This window comes from Scyliorhinus canicula, chromosome 14 (genome assembly GCF_902713615.1).
Source record: "Scyliorhinus canicula chromosome 14, sScyCan1.1, whole genome shotgun sequence".
NCBI lineage: Eukaryota > Metazoa > Chordata > Chondrichthyes > Carcharhiniformes > Scyliorhinidae > Scyliorhinus > Scyliorhinus canicula.
Genome location: NC_052159.1, coordinates 98,578,300 through 98,597,834, shown reverse-complemented (window position 1 = coordinate 98,597,834; position 19,535 = coordinate 98,578,300). Strand labels below are relative to the sequence as shown.

At 46.8% G+C, this 19,535-nt stretch overlaps 1 protein-coding gene across 2 annotated transcripts in view; it reads left to right on the top strand.

Annotated features, from left to right (window-relative positions):
• The window catches only part of LOC119977581 (phospholipid scramblase 2-like), a 111,675-nt gene extending 92,814 nt beyond the window's left edge, over positions 1 to 18,861 (top strand). For both annotated transcript variants that reach the window (XM_038818681.1, XM_038818682.1), the window contains exons 8-10: positions 1,706 to 1,867; positions 3,537 to 3,634; positions 17,453 to 18,861. In XM_038818681.1, coding sequence (XP_038674609.1) covers positions 1,706 to 1,867; positions 3,537 to 3,599 — 225 coding nt within the window. In that variant the 3' untranslated portion in view covers positions 3,600 to 3,634; positions 17,453 to 18,861. The remainder of the gene's footprint in view (positions 1 to 1,705; positions 1,868 to 3,536; positions 3,635 to 17,452) is intronic.
• The last annotated feature ends 674 nt before the right edge of the window (positions 18,862 to 19,535 follow it).

The following is a 19,535-nucleotide window of genomic DNA, read 5'->3' as shown; positions in this document are numbered from 1 at the left end:
TGAATTCATTACTGATTATTGTTTATTGTTGGGTGTAAATATGGGAGAAAATATGAAAAAGGAGGAGAATAAAAATATATTTTTTTAAAAAGTGAATATCACAGATTTCTAGGTTTATATCTTCAAGCTAATAGATTAAAAATTTCATGTAATTTTGCCCGGAGATAATTTTTGTATCTGTTTATTTGAATGAATTAAACTTGAGTTTAGTAGGATGAGACAACTTTAATTTACATAACTCCATTCTTTTTTGGGATGTCCTGCAGTTTTGCACAGCCAATGAACTACTTTTTGATGTGTAGCTGCTGTTGTAACATAAGGGAACACTTTTTACATATGCCTTTTTAATGTAGGCAATCATCCCTCAATGTTTCACAGTCAACATTGAACTATTAAGGCATGACTACATGTGACTAAAAATGTGATTGAATAAATTTTAAGTTTGCAAGGAAGGAGAGCAGGAGTAGGCCATAAGGCTTCTCAAATCTGTTCCTCAATTCAATAAATTCATGACTAAACTTCTAAATTAGCTGCATTTTCTCACTTTATCCCCATATCCCTTAATCCCCTTTGTGTCGAAAAATGTGTTTATTGACTGAGCACCACAACCCTCTTTGGTGGAGAATTCCAGGATTTAGAAACTTCTTGTTTTCTCCTCCTCCTCAGTCCTAACTGGTCAACTCCTGATCCTGTGTACCGAACAACTGTTCTGCATCTACCCTGTCAAGCCCCCTCATTCTTCTAAACATCAGAGATTATACACCCATTCAATCTACTCATAAATTGACATTCCTGTCCAAGAGGTTCTTCAAGACAGAAAGGGAGGCAGAGAGGGAGGTTTCGGGTCAGTTTTCCAGAGTTAAGGCTGAAGACACAGCAGGTATGATGGGATGGAAGGATTGAGAGATTCATAGAACATAGAACATAGAACAGTACAGCACAGAACAGGCCCTTCGGCCCTCAATGTTGTGCCGAGCCATGATCACCCTACTCAAACCCACGTATCCACCCTATACCCGTAACCCAACAACCCCCCCCCCCTTAACCTTACTTTTATTAGGACACTACGGGCAATTTAGCATGGCCAATCCACCTAACCCGCACATCTTTGGACTGTGGGAGGAAACCGGAGCACCCGAAGGAAACCCACGCACACACGGGGAGGACGTGCAGACTCCGCACAGACAGTGACCCAGCCGGGAATCGAACCTGGGACCCTGGAGCTGTGAAGCATTTATGCTAACCACCATGCTACTGTGTTGCCCTTAAAAGGAGTTCCCACTCTCCATCAGCAGGGCCAGCAAGGATTGGTCTGGATCATCCAGATTTGAGGCCATACATGAGTCTTGTGGTCTCCCAGATCCCCATTAACAGTGGTTCACACAGGAGGATGTCTCATCGCTAATATTTCAGAATTTCTACTCCCAAAACTGAAAACGGAGGCAAAAATTTGTTGGTAATTGTAAAATCTCACAAAGAGCCCATGTTCCACTTTAACTGAGAACGTTCATCACTTTAATTTTGTGATTTGTGTGATAGTGTTGCTTTTAACCAAAAGAGAAAATGATTAGTCCGATATATTGCGGTGTTCAATAGCGTATCCTTTTTAACTTAAATTGAAAAGTTGAAAGTCAGCTGAGGTAAATGAATAACGTGGCTATTTTTCCTATAATTTTGATCAAAATAAAGTGTTTTCTGTTGCTAGGTTGTAAGTCTGGATGAAAGCAGCATTGTTGGAAAGATATCGAAACAGTGGTCAGGTATTATTCGAGAATGCCTTACAGATACTGATAACTTTGGAATTCAGTTTCCAGTGGATTTGGATGTTAAAATAAAGGCTGTCCTTCTCGGGGCATGTTTACTGGTGGTAAGTAACAAAATAATATAGCTGGCATTGCCTAAAATAATGTCTAACTTAAAAGTTCCATTGTATGAAATGTAGGGCTTGAAATTCCTTGGATGGTGCCCGTAATCTTGCTGGCCTCTGTAGCAGGAAACACTTGGGGCACAATCTACTAGTCGTGACTCACCGGAGGCAGAGCGGGATGCGGCTGGTATATCCCGGGAGATGCGTTACATCTTGTGAAATCTAACCAGATCTCGTGAGACATTGTGATCTGGGTCCCATCCACAATGGGCAAGACCCAGTCCTGCACAGATAAGTGAGTTTGAAGGCCCACTTAAACGGGTGGCCGCCGGATCGAATGGCCGCCTGGCATCTACCGGCCTCCCCAAGGAGAACCCAGCTGGGTGCCGTTCAGTACTGGGACCAGGCGGAACGGTACCTGGGGGGCTTCTCTCAGGTTATTGGAGGCCTCCGGGTGGTCTGTCTCGGGGTAGGGTGCCACCTGGCACTGCTGATGTCACCTTGGCACTGCCATGCAAGCACCCTGGCACTATCATGGGTGCCAGCTTGACACTGCCAGGGTGCCCATGTCCACTGTCAGGCTGGTATTTTGCCTGTGCCAGGTTTGGGCCTGAGGTTGCCCTGCCCGTGTGAGGGTGGGGCTCAAGGGGGCTCAATGACCCCTTTATAAGTGATTTAGGGTGTTGGGGAGGCGATGTCCGGGGGGTTCCCCACGGGGGCACTAAAATAAAAACAGAGTGCATTAGATAGTGGGGCCGTTCTCGGCACTACAAGCGCTGGGGATGACCCTGCTAATCCCACCCAGAACTGACTTTTTCTTTTCGTTAGATCATGCCCTTGTCTCAAAATGGGGGAATTATGCCCAATTTTGGCTCATAATGAATGTGCATTACATGATTGTCTTAGTGGAGGCACCAAAATCTGTAGATATTCCTGCTTAATTTGCTAGGTTTACTTGAATAATCTGAAATCCACTCTGTGTAGGCACTTAGCAAAGCAGTGGACTCCACTGCTGAACTTGCCTCCTTCCTCCAATCTCAGCGGGAGTTGCACAGCACATTATAGAATCAGGCACTTATACAAACAAGGATGCCATTTGGCCCATTATGTCTGTGTTAGCTCTTTGGAAGAGCTGGTTAATTAGCCTTATTCACTTGCTCATTCTCCATATCCTTAAAAATCTTGCCCCTTAAGGTATTTTGGTTACGGACTCTAATGCCACTGGAAACAAAGTGAGGAGAATTCCCTTAACTTTCCCTGTTCCAAGGAGGACAATCCCAAATTCTGTAGGCCTTCCACATAATTGAAGTCTTCTGTCCCTGATTCCGCTCAGGTAATATTCTCTGTATCTTCTCCAAAGCATTAGTGACTTATGGCGCACACAATTGGCCACAATAGCCCAGCTGGGGTCCAATTCATTTTTCATATCTAATTTGGCTAATGTGCCATATGCCTCTATTTATATAGCCAAGGTTCCCATATGCCCTCTATACCCAAGTCCAGATCTTCTAAATTCATATAATGTAATTCTCCTTTAAGTCAGCTGAGAGATTCAACTGATATTCGTGCCCAAGATCCTGATATACATTGGGAATTGTTTTAATGTTTACCAGGAACAGATTGATACTTACATTGCAAATATAATTTTCAAATATTTTCTTTTCCTCAGGATTTCATGTATTTTGAGCACAATTCTGGAGGTGCACATGGTGGAGCTTGGCGAATGTTATAATTACAAAATTACAGAGCTTGATCAAAAATCTCGGGGTAAGATTTACATCTGTCTACTAGAAGATGCATATTATTCAAATGGTGAATAAATACTGCATGAGAGCAATTTTTTTCAGATGATTGAAGATTAAACTAATTTAATTGAATAACATAATTACTAACATTACAGATGCCTTTTCAAGTTGAATCTCAGTTTCTAAGCTTTGAAATATTTGAAGAAACCAATGGCTCCATTTCAGGATCTAAAAAGAGATCTTGTGGACGCAGTGAGCATGGCTGAGGTACTTAATAAGTACTTTGCATTTGTCATCACTAAAGCCGAGAATGCTGCCAATGTTATTCGTACGAAGTCTTACAATACCAGGTTAAAGTCCAATAGGTTTGTTTCAAATCACTAGCTTTCAGAGCACTGCTCCTTACTCAGGTGACTGAAGAGGTAGATTCCAGAAGCATATATAATATATATATAGACAAAGTCAAAATGCAAGACAATGCTTTGAATGCGAGCATTTGCAGGTAATTAAGTCTTTACAGATCCAGAGAGAGGGGTAATCTCCGGTTAAAGAGGTGTGAATTGTCTCAAGCCAGGACAATTGGTAGGATTTCACAAGCCCGGGCCTGATGGTGGGGGGTGAATGTAATGCAACATGAATCCCAGGTCCCGGTTGAGGCCATACTCTGTGTGCGGAACTTGGCTATAAGTTTCTGTTCAGCGATTCTGCGTTGTCGCGCGTCCTGAAGGCTGCCTTGGAGAACGCTTACCCGGAGATCAGAGGCTGAATGCCCTTGACTGCTGAAGTGTTCCCTGACTGGAAGGGAACATTCCTGCCTGGTGATTGTCGCACGATGTCCATTCAGCCATTGTCGCAGCGTCTGCATGGTCTCACCAATGTACCGCGCTTCGGGACATCCTTTCCTGCAGCGTATGAGGTAGACAACATTGGCCGAGTCGCACGAGTATGTACCGCCTACCTGGGGTAGACAACGTTGGCTGAGTTGCACGAGTATGTACCGCGTACCTGGTGGGTGGTGTTCTCACATGTAATGGTGGTACCCATGTCGATGATCTGGCACGTCTTGCAGAGATTGCCATGGCCGGGTTGTGTGGTGTCGTGGTCGCTGTTCTGAAGGCTGGGTAGTTTGCTGCAAACGATGGTTTGTTTAAGGTTGCGCGGTTGTTTAAAGACAAGTAGTGGGGGTGTGGCGATGACCTTGCCAAGATGTTCGTCTTCATTGATGACATGTTGAAGGCTGCAAAGAAGATGTCATAGTTTCTCTGCTCTGGGGAAATACTGGATGATGAAGGATACTCTGTCAGTTGTGTCCTGTGTTTGTCTTCTGAGGAAATTGGTGCGGTCTTTTGCTGTGGCGCATTGGAACTGTCGATCGATGAGTTGAGCCCCATTCCAGTTCGTACAAGGGCATCTTTCAGTGTCTGTAGATGTCTGTAACACTCCTCCTCGTCTGAGCAAATCCTGTGTATACGGAGGTCTTGTGCATAGGGGATGGCTTCTTTAATGTGTTTAGGGTGGAAGCTGGAGAAGTGGAGCATCGTGAGGTTATCCGTGGGCTTGCGGTCAAGCGAAGTGCTGAGGTGACCGTTCTTGATGGACATGTGTCTCCAAGAATGCAACCGATTCTGGAGAGTAGCCTACGGTGAGTCTGATGGTGAGATGGAACTTATGGATGTCATTGTGTAGTCGTTTCAGTGATTCTTCGCCATGGGTCCAAAGGAAAAAAATGTCATTGATGTATCTGGTGCATAACGCGGTTGATGATTCTGTGTGGTGAGGCGTTCTTGTTCAAACTTGTGCATGAAGATGTTGACATATTGAGGTGTGAATTTGGTCTCCATGACTGTTCCGTGTGTCTGGATGAAGAACTTGTTGTCGAAGGTGAAGAAGTTGTGATCCAGAATGAAGCGGATTAGTTGCAGAATTGCGTCTGGAGATTGGCAGTTGTCGGTGTTGAGGACTGAGGCTGTTGCAGCAATGCCGTCATCTTGGGGATGCTGCTGTAGAGTGCCGAGACATCCATTGTGACGAGGAATGTTCCTGGTTCAACTGGTCCATGTGTGCTGGGTTTCTGTAAGAAATCCGTCGTGTCGTGACAGAAGCTGGGGGTTCCTTGTACGATGGGTTTCAAGATTCCCGCGATGTAGCCAGAGAGGTTCTCACACTGGGTCTCATTGGCTGATATGATAGGACGGCCTGGTGTGTTGGCCTTGTGTATTTTCGGGAGGCAGTAGAGATCTCCAACGCGGGGAGTACGTGGGATGATATCACGTAGGGTGCTCTGAAGGTCTGGATCCAGGGTTTTGATCAGATGTTTGAGTTGACGGGTGTGTTCTTTGGTTGGATCTGCGGGTAACTGTCTGTAGTGTTCCTGGTTGTTGAGTTGTCGGTACACTTCTTTGCAGTAGTCCGTTCTGTTCAGTATGACAGTGGCTGCTCCTTTGCTTGTTTGATGACGATGTTGCGGTTAGTCTTGAGAGGACGGATAGCGTTGTATTGTGCTTGGGTGACATTCGGGGCTGTCTTGTGAATGCGACTGTAGAATCTGGCATTGACGCGACTCCAGACGGCTTGAGCCTACATGTCGAGACTAGGGCAGCGGCTTTCTGGAGGGGAACAATTCGACTCTTTCCTCTTCTGTTGCCGCACCACAGATCTCTCGTTCTGCTGTTCAGGTTCATTGGTTGTCTCGTTGGGTTCGCTGTCGTCCTCTTGTGGTCTGTGGAAGAACTCCTGGAGCCTCAATCACCTGATGAATTCCTCCGTGTGTGCCCCAAGACTGGCGGTGTCCATTTTGGTGGTGGTGCAGAAATTGAGCCCTCTGCTGAGGAAACTGGAAAAGCACCCAGTCTAGGTTGCCGAGGGAAGGAATGTAAAAATAGAGCATGTTTTAGCCTCAACCTTCCAACCCTTCTTAGAAATGGAGTGTGGTGGGAAGACCAGAGGATTGCAAATACACCCACCTGAATTCTCCATTTCAGAAGTGTTGACGCTGGGACTGAATCGGTGATGTTCTGCAAAAGCAAAATAGGCGCCGTTCCCAGACCAATTCATTGACCGTTAATGAGCTAGCACTGGCATCAAGTGGAACATGACCAATTTCAATGAAAAACGGTGTCTGATTCGCCGGAGTCAGGCTTGACACTTGAGAGGCTGACAAGCTGCACTGGCATATGAGCACTCCGCTCTCCTCACACACCATGCCAGCCAACAAGATGTCAGCAAGGAGAGTGCCACCACGTTTCACCGATGCAGAACTCGAGACCCGTAGACGCCATGGAGGAGAGGCATGCCACCCTGTACCCTGGGTGGCATGGCGGTTGTCACCCGCTGCTGTGCACCTGGCCTGGGTGCAGGTGGAAGAGGTCGCGAGCGCCGTGGGCAACATTGCCAGGACTAGCCAGCAGTAAGTAACTGCACAACTTTGGGCAGCCAGGGTGAGCAGGCAACACTGTGCCCCTGCCACAAACCCCCGACCCACACACCAATAACCTCTCCCCTACCCGTGTTGGACTGAAACCCCATGCAGCACCACCTGTCAGCACACATTCCGGCCGCCGTGCCCGGGTGCCCTGGCCACGAACCAGCCACTCTCTCAATGCTGTATGCATTCGACTGTCAAACACCGTTTTTTTTTATCGGCGCGCAATCACCGTGAGAGTAAGAAAATCGGAGTGTGGTCGGCGGTCCTGCAGTCCTCACAGCAGATCTGCAGCGGGTACTGGACCTGATCGGTTGGCCTGGGGAGAGGGTGGTCATTAAGCGAGCAAGTGAGACCCTGCTGGGGTCATTCCCAGTGTCAGCACCCCCCCCCCCCCCCCCACCCCCCCACACACTGCACTCCATCGCCACCCGCACCCGAACATGCAGTCCAATCATATGTCTTGCCCGGTGTCTTGCAGGAGCCGCAGTCCAATCATGCGTGTTGTCTTGCAGAATCACCTGGCGATGAGATTGGCTATTCTAGTGCCTCCTCACCCTGTCCCCAACCACAACCCCAACCCCAGGAGGTAAGCAGCGAGGAGGAGGTGAACACGGACACCGACGGAAGCGCTCAATCCATAGCACGAGACACCCCAGAGCAACAGTCTCGGAGTGACACAGACTTCCCGTCACAGCTGTCTCCAACACCCTCCAACATCCCAGAGGCACTCGCCATGAAGAAGCTCCTGGGGCATTTTTTGGTGGGCACCACACATAGCAGGTGGAGGTATGGCACGGCAGCACAAGTGGATAGCACTGTGGCTTCACAGCTCCAGGGTCCCAGGTTCAATTCTCCGCTGGGTCACTGTCTGTGAGGAGTCTGCACCTTCTCCCCGTGTCTGCGTGGGTTTCCTCTGGATGCTCCGGTTTCCTCCCACAGTCCAAAGATGTGCATGTTAGGTGGATTGGCTATACTAAATTGTCCTTAGTGTCCAAAAAAGGTTAGGATGGTTTATTGTGTTACGGGGATAGGGCGGAAGTGAGGGCTTAAATGGGTTGGTGCAGACTCGATGGGCCAAATGGCCGCCTTCTGCATTGTATGTTCTATGTTCTTGTTTTAAAACCCAAGGGTGTTCGGAGGGTGACCCGTCCCAGGGATTAGCTGCCATCCAGACGGGTTTCGGGCTTCTGGAAAAGCGGGTCCCATCACAGTCACAGGGCCAGGGATACATGAGAGGTTGTCGGCAACCATCCAGCAACTTCAGGTGCAGTTGAAGGAGTCGAACTTCCTGCAGGAGCAGGACGTGGTGCCAACCATGAGTGACTCCCAGGCTAACACTGCACAGGTGGCCTCTGTGGTGGATGCCTTGGGAGTGAATGTTTTGGCCATGGATCGGGAAGTCAAAGCTCTGGGGCACTATGTGCGGCGGCCACAGGCAGTCATGTACCAGGGCCACCTGGATATTGCAGTGATGCTCCAGAGTGTGGCCCAGTCACAGTGGGATATGACTGAGGGTGCCAGTGGCATTACCCTGGCACTGGGTGACGTGGCACAGACCCAGGGGGATGTGGCAGAGCCACTGGCTGAAGTGGCACAGACCCAGGGGGATGTGGCAGAGCCACTGGCTGATGTGGCACAGACCCAGAGATGGTGGCACAGTCGCAGGGTAATGTGGCGCAGTCCCAGAGGGAGGTGATCCACTCTCAGTGCTCCGTGACCGCGAGCATTGAGACTATGGTTGGGGTGGGCATGGGTCTCCAGGACTGGCGGAGGTTAGCTCCGCTCGCATCCCCATCCCATGGAGTAACCTGGGGGACATCCGGTACCCCTGAGGGAGGAGGAGGTGATGGGGCCAGTGCCGGTGGCTCCTGCAGGCGAGGTGTCAGAAGAGCACAGCGCCTCGGACGTCCCTGGCATATCTGCTGGGCAGCAGGCAGAACAGGGCAGCTCAACGCCACCTGGGACACCCGAGCAGCAGCCCAGCCCATCTAGGCCTGGTCACCCCAGAACACGGCCACCAAAGGGGACACTAGTCACAGGGCGGGAATCACAGCGGGCCATCTCCACTCCTCCTCCTGTACCATCTGGGGAACTACCTAGACATAACGTTAGGGCCCATTAGGCCAGAAAGGTAGACACCAGTTAAGTTGTCACAGGTGCAGGGCACAGTACAGATTAAGGGCTAGAGCACAAAGTTGTGTATATATTTATATGTTCACTTGTTCACATTTAACACCTGTTCACAACATTGCACCTTGCCTTTGTGCTCTGTCAAAAGGGTGTGACTGATGGAATGGGCTAGCCACAGAGGGGGGCAGGATGAACAAAGAAAAGTACAGCGTAAGAACTGGCCATTCGGCCCGCCAAGCCTCTGCCGCCCATTCTACTGTCTAACCTAAAACCTTTTACACTTTTTGGGCAATATTCCTCAATTCCTATGCTGGTCATGTGTTTGTTAAGATGCCCCTGAGACATCACTATTAGACCTGCTTCTACCACCTCCTCCAGTAGTGAGTCCCAGGCACCCTCTGTGTAAAAAAAAAAACTTCCCCGTCACACCTCTAAATTTTGCTCTTCGCGCCTTAAACCTATGCCCCCTAGTAATTGACTCTTCCACCCTGGAAAAAGCTTCTGACTATCCATTCTGTCCATGCCCCTCATAGTTTTGTAGACCTCTATCAGGTCGCCCCCTCAACCTCTGTCATTCCAGTGAGAACAAACAGAGTTTATCCAACCTCTCCTCATAGCTAATGCCTTTCATACCAGGCAACATCCTGGTAAACCTCTTCTGTACCCACTGCAAAGCTTCCACATCCTTTTAGTAGTGTGGTGACCAGAATTGAACACTATATTCCAAGTGCGGCCTAACTAAGGGTCTATACACTGCAGCATGACTTGCCATTTTTATACTCCGTGCCCTGCCTGATGAAGGCCAGCATGTCATATGCTTTCTCGACTACCTTCTCCACCTTCATTGCCACTTTCAGTGACCTGTGGACTGTACACCCAGATCCCTCTGCCTGCCAATATTCTTAAGAGTTCTGCCATTTACTGTACATTTCCCACCTGTATTAGACCTTCCAAAATGCATTATCTCACAATTGTCCGGATTAACTCCATCTGCCATCTCTCCGCCCAAGTCTCTAACCGATCTATATCCTGCTGTGAACTCTGACAGTCCTCATTGCTGTCCGCAATTCCACCAACCTTTGTGTCGTCTGCAAATTTACTCATCAGACCAGTTACATTTTCCTCCAAATCATCTATGTATATGACAACAGTAAAGGTCCCAGCACTGATCCCTGCGGAACACCACCACTCATCAAAGCCCTCCAAAAAGCACCCTTCCACTGCTATCGTCTGTCTTCTGTGACAGCACCAGTTCTGTATCCATCTTGCCAGCACAACTCTGTTCCCATGCGACTTCACTTTCCGTTCACAGCTTTGCCATAAGGGACCTTGTCAAAGGCCTTACCGAAGTCCATATAGACAACATCCACTGCCCTACCTTCATCAATCATCTTTGTCACATCTTCGAAAATCTTGATCAAGTTAGTTAGGATGAATGGGCTTGGCCCAGGGACCCCAGTTCCCTTTTGGTTTGTGAAGATCCCTGTGTCATATGAACATAAGAACTAGGAGCAGGAATAGGCCATCTGGCCCTTCGAGCCTGCTCGTCAATGAGATCCTGGCTGATCTTTTGTGGACTCGGCTCCACTTTCCTTCCAGAACACCATAACCCTTTATTCCTATCTATCTTTACCTTGAAAACATTTAATGAAGGAGTCTCAACTGCTTCACTGGGCAGGAAATTCCATAGAATTGAGCTCTATGGAATTATCTCTGCATTGTCTCTATGTATTGTCTCTGCATGTTCTCCCAAAATGCATTACCTCACATTTCGCTGAATTGAAGTTCATCTGCCAGGTGTCTGCCCATGTGGCCAACTTTTCAATGTCCCTCTGAAGACGCTCATCGTCATCCTCACAATTCACTATTCTCCCTTGCTTAGTTTCATCAAATTTAGAGATTTTGATCTCAACACCCACTTCGAAATCATTTATAAAAATCAGAAAAAGCAAGGGTCTTTGAGCCCGATGGAACAACACTTTTAACTCATCTGAGAAATGCCCATCAATATCCACCCTCTGTTTCTTATCTCTTAGCCAACTTCCAATTCCTGCTGCCAAGGAGCAATCGATACCAAACATTTTTAATTTGCGAACCAACCTGCCATGTGGCACTGTATCAAACACTTGCTGAAAGTACAAATATACAACATTCACGGCACTACCTTCGTCAACTGCCTGTTTCATCTCGTTAAAGAACTCCGTTAAATTTGGCAGACATGACTTTCCCTTAACAAAGCCATGTTGACTGTCTTGTATTAACTTATCTTCTCTAAGCGTTTATTTACCTCATCCTGTTTTATGGCCCCAATCAGTTTTCCCACTATTGATGCCAAGCTGACAGGTCTGTAGTTCACTGGGTTATCCTTTGTCCCTTTATTAAACAATGGTATCACATTTGCAAACCTCCAGTCCCCGATGCCTAATTCTATGTTCAGAGAGGCCTGGAAGATTCTGTCAACAGCTCCTGTAATATGCTGCCTTACCTTTCTCAGCAATCTAGGATGCATCCCATCTGGGTCTGGCGACTTCTCTAGCTGGAGTGCTACCTGTCTTTTTAGCACCCTTTCTTTATCATTCACTACACTGTTCAGTTGCTCAATTGGGCCATTGTCACCATCTTCTAATTTGGTAAAGACGGAAGCAAAGTACTCATTCAGTACCACTGCCGTACGCTCTGCTTCAGGAAGCAGCACGGTAGCACAGTGGTTAGCACAGTTGCTTCACAGCTCCAGGGTCCGAGGTTCGATTCCCAGCTTGGGTCACTGTCTGTGCAGAGTCTGGATGTTTCCCTGTGTCTGCGTGGGTTTCCTCCGGGTGCTCCGGTTTCCTCCCACAGTCCAAAGATGTGCAGGTTAAGTGGATAGGCCATGATAAATTGCCCTTAGTGTCCAAAGATATTAGGTGTGTTACTGGGATAGGGTGGATGCATGGGTTTAAGTAGTGTGCTCTTTCCGAGAGCTGGTGCATATTCGATGGGCCAAATGGCCTTCTTCTGCACTGTAAATTCTATGATTCTATGAGCAGTTTACTCTGCTTGTCCCTTATGGGCCATACTCTATCCTTCACTAATCTTTTACCATTAATATGCTTGAAGAACATTTTGCTATTTGTTTTAGTGCAGCCTGCAACCCTTTCCTTATGCTTCCTCTTTGCTATCCTTATTGCAGCCTTAACCTCTCTCCTACATTTGGGATATGCTTTCTGATTTCTATTGCTATTATTATTCCGGCATACGCCACTTATCTCTTTTTTTTTTAAACAGCCTTATTTTATCATCAATATCCTTAGTCATCCAAGGTACTCTAGCTTTTAATATCCCGCATTTATTTCTCATGGGTATGTACCTAGCTTGTACCTTATTCATCTCTCCTTTGAAAGTTTCCCATTTTTCATCCACTGTTTTATCCAGCAAAATGTGTTTCCAATCATCCTGCTCCAGTTCAACTTTTAGACCCCTAACTTTGCCCTTTTCCAATCTGGGATCTTAATCCGTGACTGATTTTTATCCTTTTCCAACTTAATATTGACTCGTATTATATTATGATCGCTACTTCCCAACAGTTCCCCCACTTTGACATTCTCCACCTGCCCTGCCTTGTTTCCGAGGACCAGATCCAGAACAGCTTGCTCCCTGGTAGGACTGGAACTGTACTGTTCCAGAAAGTTCTCCTACACACACTACAGGAATTTTCCCCTTCCATGGCCCACACTACCTGTTTTCAAGTCTACTTAAGGTAATTGAAATCCCCAACAATCACAACCCGACTTGCCCTGCAGGTTTCCATAATCTGCCTACAAATGCTCTCTTCCACTTCCTCCTCACTATTTGGAGGTCTATAGTAAATATCAAGCAAGGTCACCGCTCCCTTCCTGTTTCTCTCATCCAACTATATAGATTCTAATTCAGGAACTGCATATCGTTCAAAAGCTATGATACTACCTTTGACCAAGACTGCTACCCCTTCTCCCTTTTTACCCACCCTGTTCCTACCAAAATCCTTACAACCCGGGATGTTAAGTATCCAGTCCTGTTCTGGCTTGGGCCATCTTTCCGTCAATGTCACTATGTCATATGCCCCTAGAGCAATTTCTGCTTCCAGTTCCCCAGTTTTGTACACTATATTCCGTGTATTTACATACATACAATTTAACCCTGTCTTTATCTCTTGTCCTTTGGGAGGCGACCATTTTTTGGTTCACCATCAACACTCAAGCCTTCTCTCACTTCCTTTTCCCCATTCCCCATCTTCTCGCTTTTGCCCTCACTTCTAAAATTAGGCCCATTAGTCAACCCACACATCTACACTACATGTTTAAATCCACCCCCACTGCACTATTTGCTCTCTCCACCAAGAAATTGGTTCCATTTTGGCTCAGGTGAAGCCCATCTCTTCTAAACAGCTTTCTCCTTTCCCAAAACTGATCCCAATGACCCAAAAATGTAAACCCCTCACTTCGATACCATCCCTCAAGCCACATTTACCTCTCTGATCTGCCTTTGCCTAAATGACAAAGCTCATACAGGTAGTATTTCTGAGATTACAACCCTGGAGGTCCTGGGCTGGATTCTGTCCAGAAAAACTGGCGCCAAAGGGCCACATATTCACAGCCCTGCAGGGGGCCAGCAGGCAGCTGTCATATTCACAGCCCTGCAGGGGGCCAGCAGGCAGCTGTCATATTCACAGCCCTGCAGGGGGCCAGCAGGCAGCTGTCATATTCACAGCCCTGCAGGGGGCCAGCAGGCAGCTGTCATATTCACAGCCCTGCAGAGGGCCAGCAGGCAGCTGTCATATTCACAGCCCTGCAGGGGGCCAGCAGGCAGCTGTCATATTCACAGCCCTGCAGGGGGCCAGCAGGCAGCTGTCATATTCACAGCCCTGCAGGGGGCCAGCAGGCAGCTGTCATATTCACAGCCCTGCAGGGGGCCAGCAGGCAGCTGTCATGGAGCTCGCAGCTCCAGCTGCTGATACCGCCCCGCAGTTCTGGGTCAGAGGCTATGCATGCACACGGTGGCAGCCTCCAGCGGTCATGCCATGCTCCATGGCGGACTCAGCACGGACCTGGACTGCGGAAATAGTGATCCCGATCAGCCATGTGCCCAGCCCAGACAGCCCACACAATAAAAACCCAGTCTCGAATGAGCCCGCCCTCCGATCGGCCCACCCCCGACTATGGCGGCCGCGGACTGAGTCTGCAGCTGCCACGCAAGTATCCCGAACGGCAGGACCATGACTGGTCCACGCCATCGGGAATTCGGCCGGTCGGGGGCGGATAATAGTGGGCCTTTGGCAATGGCTTCCGGTGGTGGATAATCAGCACAGCGTACTCCCTGAGTCTGCCGCTTTTCGGGGGAGTGGAGAAGCACCGGTCCCGATTCCTTGTGTGAAACTGGATTCTCTGCCCCGGCGACGAACACGATTTCGGCAGCAGTGGGTGGAGTATCCAGCCCCCTATGTTTCGACCTACTCCCTAACTCCTGAAACTGGTCCTGCAAGACCTCAAAACTGTCCCTCCCTATGTTGTTGATTCCCACATGAACAACAACCTCTGGTTGTTCACTCTCCCTTTCCAGATATTTGTCCAACCGATCCGTTATGTCCCCAGCTCTTACACCCGGGAGGCAACAGACTATACGGGACTCACAATCCCAACTGCAAACTAAACTGTCTATCCCTCGAACTAATGAGTCAACCACCACTACCATCTTTCTCATCTGCCTCCCAGCCTCCCTCTTCTCTTCTCACAATAGATTCTATGGTTTCCCCTCGAGTCATCTATGCCTGATTCAGTCGTGTTGCTAACTTCATACACATCTAAAATTTCATACCCGTTAGATAGCGTCAAGGAGTCCTGGACCGACTGTCTCTTTTCCTTTCGACAAATGGTCACCACCCTCCTGCCATCCCTACATGCCTTCTTACTTGCCTATCAGGGTGTGGAGTGACCACCCTCTGGTACGACTGTTCCAGAAACTTCTCTCCCTCTTCTATGGTGCACAGTGAAGAGAGTTGCTGATCCAAATCAGCTACATGTTCTCTGTTGGATGTCCTTCATCCTGTTGAGCACTGGGTCCTTCTCCACAATCCCCTTCTTAGTGTGGTGAGCAAGCCGACGTCTCCCAGAATCCTCCTCTGTCACCTATCACTACCGCCCTCTGTTGGTGCAACATTATAGAGCCATAAGATTGTATTTTACACTCCTCGCCAGTGTGTTTGAAGACTGGTGTGGCATGTAAAATCCAGTGGGTTGCCTTCCCAGCACCTTCCCCCATCATGTCTGAAAGTTAGAGGGAGTGAAGGGGAAGCATACGTTGGCACTGTATCACTTCCTCTAAACCATAAATCTGTGTCCCCCTATCTTTGTGCAATTGGCGAATGGGAACAGATTTCCTTTGCCTACCTTACCTGAACCTGTCAAAATTCTATATACCTCCATCAAATCTTCCTTTAATCTCCTTGGCTCCAAGGAGAACAACCTTTGCTTCTCCAATGTAACCTTGAAGCTAAAATTCCTCCATCCCGGAACTATTAGGAAAATCTCATCTGCATCCTCTCAAGGACTCGCGCATCCTTCCTAAAGTAGGGTGACCAAAACAATACTCTAATTGTGACCTGAGCTTTAGAAATCTCAGCAGAACTTCTTTCCTTGCTTGGGGGCCCAAGTTCTCAAATGCTTTTCAAATTTCTCTCTCAACTGGCTGAATTTTGTCAAGATAGTGGTGGCCCCAATGATGGACTGGGAAACCAGGACAACCTCACCTCAGCCAGATTTCAGTCCAAGCGTGCAGCAAATGAGCCACTGCTGGGACGTCAATTCATTTCAGGAATGGGATTCCACTCCCCCCTCCCCCAGCCCCCCTCGAGAGCTGCAAGGTAATTAGAGGGCTTTGCCTATTCAGTCCTAGCAGCACCATTAGGAACAGCGACTAGTGCTGAGACGGTACCCAGCTGAAAAGATGCATTAATGGATTCCGCCCTCGCAGCGTGATATATGGAATCGGGAGTCGTCAGGGTCAGTCAGGCAAGCGCTGGTGAAGTTGACGTGGGGTGTGGTTCAACCAATGCGATTTGACTCTGCAAACCATGGACTTCATCGCAATTCCGATATCCAAATCATTTATATATCTATGTAGAATAGAATTCCTACAGTGCAGAAGGAGGCCATTCGGTCCATCGAGTCTGCGCCGAACCTTTGAAAGAGCACCGTACCTAGGTCCATGTCCCCGTAACCCAGTAACCTCACTTAAACCTTTGGCCATAGGGGCAATTTAGCATGGCCAATCCACATCACCTGCACATATTTGGGCGGTGGGAGAAAACTGGAGCATCCGGAGGAAACCCCCGTAGGTACGGAGAGAAGGTACAAACTTCACACTCAGTCGCCCCAGGCTGGAATTGAACCTGGGTCCCTGGTTCTGTGATACATTGTGCCATCATGCTGCCTTTCTTTACTTTCTCTGTGGTTCCTACATTCTGGTGCTGCCCTCTGTTGGTGTCAAGTTAGTTTAAACTTTCCTGAACAGTACCAGTGAATCTCGCTGCAAATTTCCAGTTCCATTGAGATGCAACATGTCCGTTTTTAAGAGATGTCCCCTGCCCCAGGATTGATTCCAATATCCATGAATCTGAAGCTGTCCCCCCTATACAGTGACTCAGTCATCCTCCCTATCTTCCTATTTCTACTCTTGCTATTGTTGTCTTGGCCAGTGAGCCATTGAGGGAAAACAGTTTATTCTTCAGCAAGTACTTCCACAAAATTAAATATCTGTTACCGTGGGCACCACGGTAGCATGGTGGTTAGCATCAATGCTTCACAGCTCCAGGGTCCCAGGTTCGAGTCCCGGCTGGGTCACTGTCTGTGCGGAGTCTGCACGTCCTCCCCGTGTGTGCGTGGGTTTCCTCCGGGTTCTCCGGTTTCCTCCCACAGTCCAAAGATGTGCGGGTTAGGTGGATTGGCCAGGCTAAATTGCCCTTAGTGTCCTAAAAAATAATGTTAATGGGGGTTGTTGGGTTACTGGTATAGGGTGGATACGTGGGCTTGAGTAGGGTGATCATTGCTCGGCACAACATTGAGGACCGAAGGGCCTGTTCTGTGCTGTACTGTTCTAATTCTAATTCTAATTCTACTGTACTGGCGATATACCATGTGAGTCTTTCTGTATTTAACAGCAGTTTTGTTCTAAATGTACACCATGTTTGATCAAATGTCAATGGCATGTACTTAACAGAGATACATCTTCCTGAAAGATAGATCCCTTAAAGTCTCTTGTTTTTTTTCCATCCAGATACTTTAAGAAAGATGAGCTGTACAGCATTATGGATGTCCGATAATGTGCCTAACTTAATTTCCGCTTGGAATCAATCGAAGCAAAAATAATTCACTGTTCTTTGTGAGCTTTTTTTATTATCCTGCCACAGTCTTTCATTTATTATGCCATAGAACAACAAAATGTATGTTTTTCTTGTTATTTAAATGTGCATTTATTTTATAACACTTAGTTTAGATCTGGTGGGGTCTGTTGAAGTATCATCTATTTACATTGTTCTCACAATAAACTGGAATGATAAGCTGAGAATTTCCTCAGACCTGTTCTCACTCTGTCACTGTAACTTCACCAGACCCTCCCTGGAAAACCCTTGTACACAGGTCAGTGCAACATTTCTGGGAGGAGGTGAAGAATGTTTTTGCACAGCAAATGGTCATGATCTGGGACTCATTGCTTATAAGGGCAGTGGAATTGCAGATGGCAACTATTTTCAAAAGGAAATTGGATGAGCATTTGATGGAAATTAACTTGCAGTACTTGGATACAGTGAAGGAACGGGACTGACTGGATAGCTCTTCAGAAAGCTTTGATGGGCTGAATGGCCTCCTTCTGTGCCATAATGATTCTATGACTTTCAGGTTATGGCACTGCAATAGCTCCCAGGTAATTCTCGACCATAGTTTCCTATTCCTTCTGTCCAATACTTTTACTCAGTTGTAGCCCAGTATGGAATCAAAGTTAGAAAATAATGACCATGCAATTCAGATATTGCTCCAAATTTTTAGCATCAAAAACTTAGTTTATTAATTTTTTATTATTAAAATCATGTTATAAACAGACAAGGTTTTGAAACACTCAACCATATGTAACAAAACACTGTTAATGAATAAATGATTGCAATTTATACGTCCCTCACTGTCCCAGATCTTTGCCATGCATTTGAAAAATGCACTAACATCCGGAGAAATCTATCTGATAAATATGCAATTTCTCATTGTTATAATCTTAAACACTGTTCAGGAGATAGGTTATAATTTTCAAAGGAGGGAGTTTTAAACTGTTTTATGCTTCACAATGGTGGAAATATTAGGGCACAAAAAAACATTTTATCAGGAAAACACAACATTTTTTAAAAGTTTCACCATTTCCAAGACAAAGGAAGCAGACATAGGGAAAATGTAAAAATGTTCAGTGATGGTAATTTGGATATGATTTGTTTTTAATTTACAATTCTCATGTGCACAATGTTTGTACTAATATGTTGCAAACAATTAAAGCTTCTTCCCTCCAAGATGTATGGTGTGATCTTCTCTCTTAAGGTTTCCAAGCCCTGCACTGATGAGAAATTTTGCTTGCATCAACCTGGAATGTGTTTGTATTTTGTGCTTTCAGTGACATTGTACAAAAACTGTTAATGGTGCATTAAATGAGGAAAAGATATAAACGTTTTGAGAAATGTTCTAATTCCAGTTTATTCTCTCTGAACGGTGAAGAACCAGTTATGTTGTCATTGGCTATTTGGGGTAAAATGAGGCCTCGCATGTATAAGAAAATTTGACGGGTGTTACATATAGTCTTCTATTCTTTAATCTGATTGGGGCAAAATTACCAGGCAGTGCAGTTGTTTGGTAAAATATGCTGATAATTTGTTCAAAGTAGCTCATAATTTAATGTTGCTGTGTTGAATGTTATAACCCAATTATAGAGTAAACATTCTTTATAACAAAACTAACACCTGTCCATTCCAAATGTGCTATTTGCTTACATCTCTGCTACCATTGTCTTGTCAATACCACTTAGCTGATTCACTGTTCCTGGAACAAAGTAAATGTGTGTTTATGATTTATATTAAGCATTTTTAAAATTCTTTCACAGGGATTGGGTGTTGCTGGTTGGACCAGTATTTTTATTGTCTCTCTTTGAGAAGGTGATGGTGAGCCACCTTCTTGAACCATTGCAGTCCAGGTGGTAGAGGAACACTCAAGCTGCTTTTAGTGAGGGAGTTTCAGGATTTTGACCCAGTGATAGTGAAGGAATAGTTCCAAGTCAATATGTTGTGAGGCTTGGAGGGGAACCTGCAGGTGATGGTGTTCCCTTACAA